The sequence below is a fragment of the Protobothrops mucrosquamatus genome, unplaced genomic scaffold (assembly GCF_001527695.2).
Source record: "Protobothrops mucrosquamatus isolate PMUCROS unplaced genomic scaffold, P.Mucros_1.0 scaffold26, whole genome shotgun sequence".
NCBI classification, from domain to species: Eukaryota; Metazoa; Chordata; class Lepidosauria; order Squamata; family Viperidae; genus Protobothrops; species Protobothrops mucrosquamatus.
This window is the reverse complement of record NW_015386411.1, coordinates 286,155-299,008: the sequence shown is the minus strand read 5'-3', so window position 1 is coordinate 299,008 and position 12,854 is coordinate 286,155. Positions and strand designations below refer to the sequence as shown.

Here is a 12,854-nt window from a genome sequence, read left to right as displayed (position 1 = left end):
CTATCACACTGCAAATATCTAGATATCCACGAGATGGCAGCAGAGAGAAAGGGAAAACACAAGTGCTCAACTGAATTTCCCATTCCTGGATAGCCAGAGTACAGGAAACGAAAAGGCTAGTCAATTTCCCACTGCTCCACAATGAACCAGAAAGGCAGTCATGTGTACAGTACATGCTCAAATAAACAATTTTTTTTTCTGTATATTACTATAACTTGTTTGATTACCTGAATATCAAACTACCCATGAATTCCCGCCCAAAAATAACATTTTTATATAAATTTATGTTCTAACATCTGAATTATTCATATTTTTTTCTTTATATTAGTTCTGAAAAACACAAGTAGAGACAATCCAGCCCATATCACATGGTTGTTGTTGTAGGGAATACAGGAGGAAGATGATGTGTTGGATAATATTCACTGCCTTGAATTATTTGTAAATTTGGGGTACAAATAAATAAACGAGATAAGCATGTATAACCAACATATTTAAATCCCATCCTGTTAGCTCATCTTCAAATGATTTTCCAACACATCCTTAGTAAAAGGAGGTAATTTAAATTTTAACTTTTTACCAGTTTTTTTTATACCTCCTTTATTTTTATAAATAACTCAAGGCGGCAAACACACCTAATATTCTTCCTTCTTCCTATTTTTCCAACAACAACCCTGTGAGATGACTGACAGAGAGTGACTGCCTAAGTTCACCCAGCTAGCTTTCAAGCCTAACATGGGTGGGATTTATTGAGAGGTTTTTTTAGGTTTCATCGCATTTTCGGCCTGTAAAGAGGAAACATTTTATTGCATATGAATAGTGACTTCAAGCACATCTTAAAATCATGTGGTGGTGTTTAAATATCTGATGAATTCTTTGCAGCTCCTCAAGATTCCAGAATACTGTAATTCCTGATTGTCTCATTCTACATGATCCTGTCCAATTTCCAGGTATTCCTAGTCTTTTTCCTCTGCTCTTACATACCACAGGAATCTCTTTACAGAAAAGTAACTTGAATTCACAAAATGAGTGACATATAAATTTAATAATAAAATAATAAAATTTGTGATGAGAAAAAAGGGGGCAGAAAGGTCTGTTTTTATATGCTCAATTGCAAAGCTAAATATTCAATGGCAGAGGTCTTAAATTGCAGCTTAACTGGTATATTAAACCAACGATGTCTTTCTATTTCCCTTAAGTAATCCAATATTGCTGAATGCTCAAATAGGGCATATGGTACCATCCTTCACCTATCAGATACAGTCACTAAAATTCAGATAAGTATAGTATAATTACTGGCAGACACACAAGTAATGAAGATTGGCTCCAATTGTATAAATCACCAACAGATGACAGTACTGACAAACTAGAAACCCTGATGTTTTTCAGTTCCTATTTTTTTCTTTACAGTTATGAGAAAAAATTATGTTGTCATTGAAACTAAACCTACAGGAAGTACTGGTCAGTGTGCTTTAGGCAATGCATTGTGACTGAATTTTTTTACAGCTAATTAAAATTTACTGTATAATGCAGATTGATGACAAGGACTATTAATATAAGCACTGTGCATAGCTGGGCCCCCAAAAGTGTAAAGATGGTGAACTAGGAAGAGCTGATATGTTTGATCAAGAATAAATGAGCAACCTATAACAGCAACTCACAAGTTTTATATGAGCAATATTAATGAACTGATTGAGGACAATCAGTAGATTATGGAAAGGAAAATTGCTGTCAGGCTTGGCATTTCATAGAATATGTGTTGTTGAATATTAGAAAGTTTGTGCTTGATGGGTTCCGTATGCTGATGAGAAAGATGAACACTTTGAAACTATAAAAATGGAGGTGAGGAATTTCTACATAACATGATAGACAACAAAACATGGGCACTTTGTTATGACACAGACATAAAGTATCAGTCCATGGAATACTGTCATAAAACATTTCCAGCAAGGGGAAAAAACCTCTAGGCTTTGGCAGAAAAACTCACGGGTACAGGTTTTTTGGAATGCAGATGATGTTATTCATAAGGATTTCCTCACGATATATCTGGGTGACACTCAAAACTATGAAACAATTAAGCGGAGTTTGGAAGCATAACACCAAGAGACAATTTGAAAGTTGGATCTAAATCTTACCTCATATCACATAAGGTTCAGAATCCATGCCATGTGACTTCCACCAATTTCCAAAGTGAAAGGAATATCTTTGTGGGTATCTAACTCAAATAAAGTGCTGGAAGGAATTGTCAGGACCTGATTGAAAAGACAAAGTATGGAGTTCTTTGTGATGACTTTAAGAAACTATGGGGACAATGTGAAATAGTGAATCGAGTAACTAAAGAGCTCAGGAAAATGTAATTTTAAAATATCCTCATTTAAACTAAAGTTATGGAAGGCGGCATTGCTTCTAATTAAATTCTTATATTTTAAAAAATAGTTCAATGTGCTCTTACAATATGCCTCTTTTGGTGAGACCCAAAAGAAGCATCTGAAGGCAACCTGTAGGGTAGTAATCTTCTAAGGTAATATCTTACTATCCTCTGTCCTCTGTCCTCTCCCTTATTATCGTACTAGTATTTCTGGGGTAGCTGTACAGATTTCTGAACAAAACTTTGACCAACTATCATCTATATTTCTATTTTTTAGAATTTCTATGGATCAAGAATAATTTGCATAAGATTACATTGATAAGAAGCTTTTGGACTCCAAACATTTTCTTTTTAGAGTAAACAATAAAATCAGTTCCAAGAAGATATCCATGATTTGTCTTTTCATTTCTCTTTTAAAAAAATCTAATAAATTTCAAAACATCTTTAATGTGGCATGTAAAGCTTTTTTTTTTTNTGTAGAACAGACCAAAAGTAATTGAACTGTATCTTGAATATTCTATACAGCTATAAAGTACCCCTGCCCCCAAGGCAATCAACTCTATAGTACTGGAATTGAGAAATATGCTATTTTTGTCCTGACTGCTAGGTGTTCTAAATTGCATTAATTGCTTCAACATTTTACGTATGCAGATAATTAGCTATGTAACCATCTGCCTGATTGTTAAAAAATGTACTGATGGGGCAGCTGTAATTTGCTTACTGGCATTTAGGACAGAACATGAGTGGCTGATGTATCCAGAATATTTATATAAAGCACTGATGCTGTTTTATATAGAATCAAGCATTTGGTTCAACTACTAACTAATATTGTTGATGCCGGCATGACTTGTTTTCCTTTAGTATTTCAGGCAGAACTTTCCTAGGATTTCACAGGCAACCTTCTTATCCTGACTATATACTGTATCAGTTTTTGGTTTTGTTTTTGTACCTTTAAGTCAGTGTTGGTGGTGATTGCCTGTACAAGTCCCTACAATTTTCTTGGCAATATTTTTGGAAGTTTGCCTTCTTCCTGGAGAGAGAATGACTAGCTGAAAGTTCAACCAGTTGGCTTCACCTCTAAAGTAGGATTACAGTTGATATTATCCTGGTTTCTAGCCTGGTACCTTAACCATTAGCCCAAAGTGGCTCTCTACATCGAACTAAAGCCCCCAAATTCTTTTCTGTTGAACTTTATTTCTAATTATTTCATGGATACTTCCAGGTAGCTCACTTGGCACCAGTTAAAAAAATGGTTAGTCATTAGTTTCTTTGGGGATTCTCCCCCCCCCTCAATTTCCCAGTCTAGCCTACATTCCTGAGTCTCCCACTTAGGTATAAATCAGACCTCAACCTCAGCCAGGTCCAATCATTTGCTGAGGCCTTAATAACTACAGCTCTTATATTTTCCAGGCTTATAAAGAAGCTAACAACTGTATAAATATGAATAAAGAGAACAATGTTACAAAAAAAGTTGAACACTGTTTGAAAATGTAGCAAGATAGAACAATGAAGTCCAATATATCTGAATGAAATAAGGAGCCCAAGATAGACAAAATGTGTGTGTGTGGGAAAAGAAACCCAGTAGCCAGAATAACATGCCAATATGAATCCTGTAAAATACACATGCCACTGAAATCTAAATTGTATTCAAGAGTTAAATTTTTCTTATAAATTACCACTTCAGGATACTCAACTGCCTATGCCATTAAGTAATTAATGCACGTAGAAGTATTTCTTCATCCCACTTCCAAATCACTCAGAAGGTGAAATTAAGAACTATGCATCTCACTAGCAGACTTCATACTCTTTTAAATTGGGTAAATAATTCGGATTAATATACTATGACAAGTACACACAATCATTACAAAATATAAGTGATACACATGTTCCAAACCTAGCAAGAGTAATACTTTTGCCAAAGAAATAAGCTATAAATGAAGCAGGCAGATCAATTTCAGTGGTGCTTTAATCAAGCACTTGGCCCTTCATAGTGAACACTAACAGTATTTTATTGTACAATATATGAAGTTGGGCCCATATGAATTATGCAGCTAAGTAACACTTAAGTAGAATACATCTATAGATTCTGCAAAACTCACAAAGATACCATTACAGTACCCAATTCAGGTCTTTATAAACGTCACGTGTGTGACGCCTGCTAGCCTTTTTGGAAATTAATAACAGGTAATCGAGGGGACGTGTTCACCTTAAAGAGAAACCGAACGCAACTTACAAAAGATCAAACAAAATCGTCCCTTTCGGGCTTAAACTGCACATTTGACGGACAAGTTCTGGTGTTTTCCTTCTCCGCGTCCTTTTTCTTTTCCCATTACCTTTGCACGTAAGATCAGCACGCGCGTAAGTTACCCAGCTTCCCAAAAGATCCTCATAGACTCTGTCTCCGCGTTTCACTCCGCAGGATCCTCTACTTGGGACTGCCGCGGATGAACCCCTTTCCCCGCCATGACTTACTCCGCAGCAGCTTCAGACTTAACTCGCCATAAGACCCCCAAATCAGAACGAATGAACAACCGGAGACTCCCTCCTCAATTACGCATGCGCAAGCATTCATTCTGTGTCCCCTGTGGAACGCTCGACAAGGAGGCTTTCGGCCACTCCCCCACCTCCCTCTTCCCAGCATTCCAAGCGGCGGATATCGCAAAGAGATTGTCTCCAGGTCGGTGTGGGGCTGGCTGGGGCGTGTAGTCTTTCCTACGACGCTTTCCCTGGAAAGGGAAATACTTCGCTCCCTTAGTATTGAGCTGTCCATGCCTTTTCCTTTCCCGTTTGCGCGAGGGTCCGTTAACTCCGTTCCCTAAGGAGCGCGGGTCTCTTTATTGCCTGGCATTCATTTTTCTACCCGTGCTAGATAGTGCTGTCCGACTCGGAGCGTTTGCAAACGGTTCGTCGAGCAAAGCATTTTGGGACTCGGAGTTTTCTTGGCGGACTGCCCTTTGGGCATTGTAGTCCCGCGGGAGTTTTGACCGGGCGCTCGTGCCAGTGGAAGCGTATCCGGCCTCTTGTGAATGTAGGCGAGGGTTGTTTGATCACGTTGCTTAGCAGCGGCCGTCCCCGCCTTAAACGACTACGGAAGTCAGCGAGGGAAGACAAAGGAAAGAGGCTGAAAGGTGGGAGGAGAGGCGGTGGAAAGTAAGCGAGTCAGCACAAGGGGCGGCTCGGGGACCGGGGAGAGGCTTGGGGAGAGACGGGGACTGGTTCCGCTTTTAGTCGGGGTTGAGGGAAGGAGACCGAGTTGACGCTGGGATTACGCCTGGCACCCTCCGGTTTCTGACTGAGCCTTTCTGATCCTTTGGGATACTTAAACCTCTCTTTCCGGGAGAAACGGTCCTTGGCAAGCGAGATAGGGTGGTTTCTTATGTGCCTAATGTGCCGTTTAGGCCGTCCAGTCCTCTGGTGTGGTCCAAATACATGTGAAAGGCCTACGTGTATTCTGCCTCTGGCGGAATGGCCACTAATCCACAATGCTTTCGGCATAATAGACTCACTCTCTCTCCTGTAGCATAGATAATCTTAACGCAGCGAAAAGTTTTGCGCCCCCCCCGCCCCCTTAAGGCCCAGCCAAGTTCATGGGAGAGAGAAGCATTGGATGGGCAGAATAGACCAGATCTTTGCTGGTCTGATCTCATGTTTTCCTTCCTGCACATTATTTGATGAAAAAGGAGAAAAAATGGTGTCTTGGAGAAAGTGGACCATTATGTTCCAAAACATTAAAACATTTTCAATTTGTGAAGAAAAGGTACTATGGAAGCCATGTGGAGAAACAGCAAATAAAATAACATGGGGAAAAAATTCTTTTAGCTTCTCCATTGTTTATAAAAAATGCCTGCAAAGAAACAATATTGATTGCAATTTTGACTGGTTGATAATTGTAAGACCCCTGGACAGGAAAAGTGCTATAAAACACTGCTTTTAATGTTGTTTTGACAGTTGGAAACACATTGGATTACAAAAACCATATATAAAGATAAGAACTATATAAGATTTGGTGGTTTGGATTTTAAGATTGGCTGGTTTGACAAAGCTAATTACAGAGACTATGGTACTGTTGAAAGACTATCTGGAGGGGGGAGACAAAATGGATATTGCATACTTAACTAAAAGTGACAGGAAACCACACCTAACATTCCCTTCTGAAGGCCCCAGCCTGGAACATCGGGGATCTGCAGGAGCAATACTCCAAGACAAGGCAAATACTTTCCAGGAGGAAATGTATGTAATGCTGTGACAGATTCAAATGACAATTGTTTCAAACCATGATAAGATTAAAAACAACTTTGATGACATAAATGAGCACATCTCCAACCTAAACTTACAATTACAAAACTCAGAAAATGACAATAAAGAATGAACGAACAAATCAGATAACAGAACATAAACCAGAGGAAAGTGACCCAAATGGAGAAACTACAAATGAAGAGAACCACAGCTTAATACAAACAAAAGAAAATCTGCAAGATTTTGCCATAACAATGAAAATGGAAGAGATATTTTATCTTTCAGAACTTCAAAACAAACTTAAGGATAAGAAAGAAGATCTAACAAAATGGATTATACAGCTGCCAGGAGAATCATTAAAATTTGGAAGACACAAAACATACATTTTACTTAACTTGTCTTTCCTATTCCCAACAATATTCATAAAAATACAGGAAGAATCCCCTGGCAATACTGACATGGAAAGCTACATGGCAAAAGTGGAAGGCTAGAGTTAGATTCAAGAGACTCGATTCGACTTACCAGATGGAGTACTATATGATTAAACACTTGTTTGAATATGGTTAAAAGAATAAATAAATAAATGTTGAATATAAAGGGGCCCTACAGTAAGAGGGATAAGATATATAAGCAGTATAATATTTTTATAATATATGAGATGTAAAAATATTAGGATTCTAAAAATATTAGAATGAAAAGTTTGGATATTTAAAGGTAATTAATTTTGAGAAAATTATGACTGATAAGAATGGTCTGAATACTGAGGGGAAATTAAGCTTAAATAAGAATCTTGAAAACAGGACACATAGTGACTTAATAAGATGACTTTTACAAATATAGTTGAAACATAAGCCGTTCAGAAAAGATGTTACATATGGATGTTATTGTTATTGGTACAAACACAAGAAAAATGTTTATATTCAACTTTGTATGGAAAGTATTAAGAATTATATTCACTTAATGTTGACAAAGGAGAATACTATTGGAAGAAGATCAAAGAAATATTAACTAATATATTGATTATGGAACCATAGAAATTAATTATTATTGTTTTTAAATATATGAACCCAGACAACACGCTGTTTACTAAGCACTAAAGATAGTTATTGTAAAAAATCAATAAACTATATTAAAAAAACCTATCAACAGATTCCACACATTGTAAAACCTTGTAGAAAAGCAAAGCTGCTTGATGTGAGAGGAGTCTATTTATTACTCATTCATTTATTCACTGATTCATTCAGTTATGGAATGCTTACTGATATGAAGAAAAAATGAAAACAAAAGAAAGTGGGAGGGAGAAGTTGAATGGAATAATTCAAAAGCTTGATGACTTAGAGCTATAGAAAGTTTCCTGTCCTGGGAGTTACAATTGCTTGTTGAACAGTGCACTGCTGTCTATACTGCAAAAAGTAGAAGAGCTCTTAAGATGTGAACTAAATTTGATTTGATTTATATTTAAATTTAACACATTACATTAACATTTGTTGTACATCTCAAAATGGCACTGTAATTTCAAAGCCTTACACTGCAAGGTTGACAGGTTAAACATGTCACAAAACTGTGTGAAAATGTTCTATATGGTTATAATATTATGCACATTCTTAGAAATAATCTAATTGAATTTATTAGTACTAGTTTAGAATAGAATAGAATAATAGAGCTGGAAGGGACCCTGGAAGTCTTCCAGTCCAGCCCCCTGCTCAAGCAGGAGAACATACACCATCTCGGACAGGTGATTGTCCAGTCTCTTCTTGAAAATCTCCAGTGATGGAGCACCCACGATTTCTGGGGGTAAGCTGTTCCACTGGTTGATTGTCCTCACTGTCAGGAGGTTTCTCCTTAATTCCAGGTTGCTTCTCTCTTTGAGCAGTTTCCAACTATTGTTTCTCGTCCTTCCCTCTGCCTGGTGCTTTGGTGAACAACCTATTATGTCTGGAATACTGCTATTATGTCTATCAGTTTAGATAGAAACAAGATTGGTAATCCTAGTTATAGATGTTTTCATAGGTACAGACATATAGAACTAATTTGTGCAAAGGGATTTTTGAATCTGTGGCCTTCCCAACTAGAGAATTCCAAAATATTAAGGATAATTGTTCTGAAATAGTATTTCAGATGTTGTAGTTATCGCTTGCATTCATTCACAATCTGCCCCAAACGTTATGGTAATCAAATCTTTTATTAATATGAAGATTAAAAACAATTAAAACAAGGAAATGATAAGGGAACCCCTTAACATAATATCAAGTCCAAGAAGTAGAATACATACAAAAACTAAAATTGGATCATTTTCAAATTTTCAAATTTTCTTATTAATTTTTACAGTTGCCCCCATCTCAACTTATGGTATTCCTAAGTGAGCATGTTGAGGACCTATACATGGAAATAAAGAAAAATATTTTGGGTGCATAAATAAAAATGTTGGCTTTTAGTCTTAAAATATTTAACTCCTTGTATCTAGTAACATTTCATTTGAGAGTCAATGTGGTAGTTAAGGGGTTGGATTAGGAAAGGCAAGATGAAGTTCTATTCCATTCTTGGTTAATGGAAGCTTAGTGAATGCCTGTGGACCAATAACCACTCAGTCTAAACCTGCCTCATAGAATTGTTGTTAATGGGGAAAGTACTGTTCTTAGATGTAATAGCTTACTAATAAAAATACTATAAATGTTATACTGAATAATTCTGGTAAATGTAATGAAACCTTTTCAATGTGATTAATTTTTTTCAGAAGTAAATGAATACTCAGGATGGCACCTATTTTGGAATGGAAGAAAATTATGAGAGTAGATCCTGATGCTTTGCCTCGTCAGGAGGAACTAGCAGATAGTTTGTTTGAGACTGTGGCCAAGGTACTTTGCATGATATATTCAATATGTCAGTAATTAAAAGTATTTAATGTGTACTTCTCAAATATTTATATTTTATATATTTTAGGTTGATGGTAATGCTTTGAAAGATGAGACTCCTGGACATTTAATTCAACTTTTTAAAATTTCTCAATCATTAATGAAGGTCAGTACTGATATATCGTTAAGATTTCTAAATAACATTTTTATAAACATTTATTATAATACTTTATTTACTTATATTGAATATAATCCTAAGTGTCTAGCAATCATCAAACCATTATGAATACATGAAAAATACTCCTCTCCCACAAAAATACATAATATGCCATCAAGATATCCCAGTAATCCTGTATTAAATTACACATATGTTGTGCTCAACTCCTATCTCCATCCAGCTTTTGAGGGAAGAGTTAAGTCTTCATGGCCTGCCAGAAAACTAACAGGGTAGGGGTCTTCCAGATCTCAGGGGAAAGGCTGTTCTGTAGCATAGGTGATTGCTGCAAAGAAGGTACACCAGATTATATTGTTTAGTAAAGAGGACTGGAATGCACCCACCTTATCTGATCTGGTGGAATGGATATATATCCACAGGGAGAAATAGTCCTATAGAATATAGATAATTTGGCTCTGTGCCATTCAGGTCTTTAATTGTGATAACTAGTGCTTTGAATTGCACCTGGAAAGAAACTGGCAATCAATATAAACTCATTTCCCAGTAATCTAACACAGACCTCAGAGTGCCCAGAACTATATGTGCCACTGCATCCTGGAGTAGTTGAAGATTCCAGGTGGAGGTAAATGCTATATCTGTGCTGTAACCTGGTGTACATCCAGACTGAAAAGAGTCCTGATAATCTGCTTTTCTTCAATAATCCTTTGAAACGGAGTGCCTAGCCTTTCAACAATTTTCCCTTAAAATTTTAAAGTTGGAGACTGAAATTTTTTCAACTCTGTCAGATCCAAGGATGGTTTTTTGAGAAGCGGGTAGCCTGTTGCTTCTTTTAAGACAGGCAAACTCATCCCCTCTTGTGAACAGGTGTTAACCTCTATTTATATCCAACTATATGCCATCTTCCAAAAACCTTAACTAGCCAGGAGGAACATGATGCACAACTCACAGCTGCAAGGACCTTGTGCATTTCCTTAGGACCTAAAAGTCATCCCACACAATGGAGCAAGATTGTGCACTTATTTCCATAGGACCTGCCCAACAGGAGTCCAGCTTAGAACAAATCCAAATAATGTTATCCAACAGATTCTTTGAATAGCCCTCACAGAGGCCTTTCAGGGGCACTCCAGACTCTTATTTACCCAGAAAAGACTGGTTACGTGAAACAAGGCCACTGATGGTGTCAACGCTGTAACATTGGATGTTCCTGCTCTGACAATTGATAGAAATTGCAGCCATTTTTACTTTGCTTTTAACATGTTTTTTCTTCTGTTTAGAAATTAGGTGTTGAAGGGGGGATGGGGTGAATGCTTGAGCTCAGCTAGCCATAATAACAACGCAGCTCCATAGGAACTCAAGGACATACACCGATAACATTTTGGTGGGCTGAGGAGCTGGGGAGAGAGCCCCGCTCCAGGCTAATTGGAGAATGTGATTTATGACTGCTTCATGGGGGTGGGACTTGCAACTTGTTACTTTGTATCTGGGGGAAGGGAATCTAGTTTTGGGTTCAGCTACGTAGTGCCGATACTTTGTTTCCTGAATAAAATGTTCTTTAAGGAAGAATTCTTGCCTTGAAGTTCTTTAATGGATTTCATCTATCGGATTTCATCTATCGGGTTATCTGCAGACATAATAACAAGGAAAGTCCTAATAAAGATTATCACTTGTCCCTTTTTAGATTTACTCTTCTTGGCACCCCTTGCATCATTTTATCTCCTAGTGCTTCCCTATAAACTGGGGTGCGGAGATTGTGGAATCCATAAAGAGAGAATCCACATTGACACGATCCAGTCTGAGTCCTTCATTACAAGCTATGAACAAGGGCTCCATTGAACTATATACCAGAGCTTTGGGAATAACCCGTGGTTCCCTCTGAAAGCTTATGTTATCACTCAGTTGCCTGGACAGGCTAGTTGAATAGGCTCTTCCCTCTTGCACTATAATTCCATAAGTAAGCATTGGAACGTGTTCTGTTTGTGTTTATAATATTCCTGGAACCTCTAAAATATTTACAGATGTATGTCAATAGTCCTGTAGCACTTTAGAAAGTAAACCCACAAATAGTAATAGAAATGAGCATGGTTTGTTAAATATTTAAATACTGTAATATAAAAGCAATTATGAGGCTAGAAGTAGTGAAGAAGGCAAGTGACCTAAGAAGAAAGATTTCCTGAGAAGTAATGAGAAAAAACAACAACAACATTTGCCTTTGCCAATTCATGTACAGTCATTTTGTATGGTAAATCTAGTAGTTGGATGAAAATGGGACAAACACACTTTTCCATAATAAACATAGAGTTGTAGTTGTTTTGGATTAATAAAAACTCTGAGGGTTTTTTTTTTACTTGTATACCCTTGTAGAAGGGTATAATTACATAAAGCTTATCTTAGATTTTTGGCATGTTTATAACTTGTATCATGAGACTAAAATGGGGTGTTGATATTAGGGGTTTATCTGTAATAAACTATATCTTATTTTAAACAACATTATGTTTTGATCCATGTGATTTTATTTTGTTTCCAGCAATTACTAATATTGTTTGCATTTTTTCTAATAGATGAAAAATCAAGAAGTAGAACTGGCTCTAGAAGAAGTTGAGAAAGCTGGAGAAGAGCAAGCTAAATTTGGTAACTTTTCTATAGATACATAACATGTAAACATCTTGACATTTTTTGGGGAAAAATACAGAAGCATCAATAGAGTGGAATTTCCAGTTCCATAGAGAATTCAGAATTCAATCTTCTAGGCTTCATTGTTTTGCTTTTACTTTGCTGTTAGTTTTGAAATGTTACCTTTTACTCAGTTGGATCTTTCCTGGTGCGATTCCTTATTACAATTAGTTTCAGTAGAAATATAACTGTTTCATTTATTCTGTTATTCTCAGTCAAATAAGGAAACATTGAAAACATACATTTGATGATGACTAATGATGTCCAACTTCTAAAGCTGGGCCCAAAGCATCACATAATTTCAACTTAAAGTGAATTGAATTTTCAGTTTATAAAATGAGGAAAAAGTTTCCTTAAAATAAATTGAGAGATGTTAATGATCAATTGAGTTCACTCATTTTTAATTCTTTGAAAGAATAGATAAATATTAAAAATGGAATATGCAAGGTTCAATTATGAAACATGGTACCCCTACATATAATATAATTTATATTATATGTAGATATAATTTACAATTAAATTTTATTCAAAGGAGGAGCTGTTTTTGATGCTACTA

The 12,854-nt window shown here is 36.6% G+C and overlaps 1 protein-coding gene across 1 annotated transcript in view; it reads left to right on the top strand.

The window, feature by feature from the left end:
- Positions 1-4,957: 4,957 nt before the first annotated feature.
- CEP290 (centrosomal protein 290) overlaps positions 4,958-12,854 on the top strand; it is a gene marked incomplete in the record, with an annotated part of 54,865 nt that continues 46,968 nt past the window's right edge. Inside the window, 4 exon segments of the mRNA XM_015810965.1 lie at positions 4,958-5,042; positions 9,336-9,456; positions 9,542-9,619; positions 12,187-12,256. Coding sequence (XP_015666451.1) covers positions 9,355-9,456; positions 9,542-9,619; positions 12,187-12,256 — 250 coding nt within the window.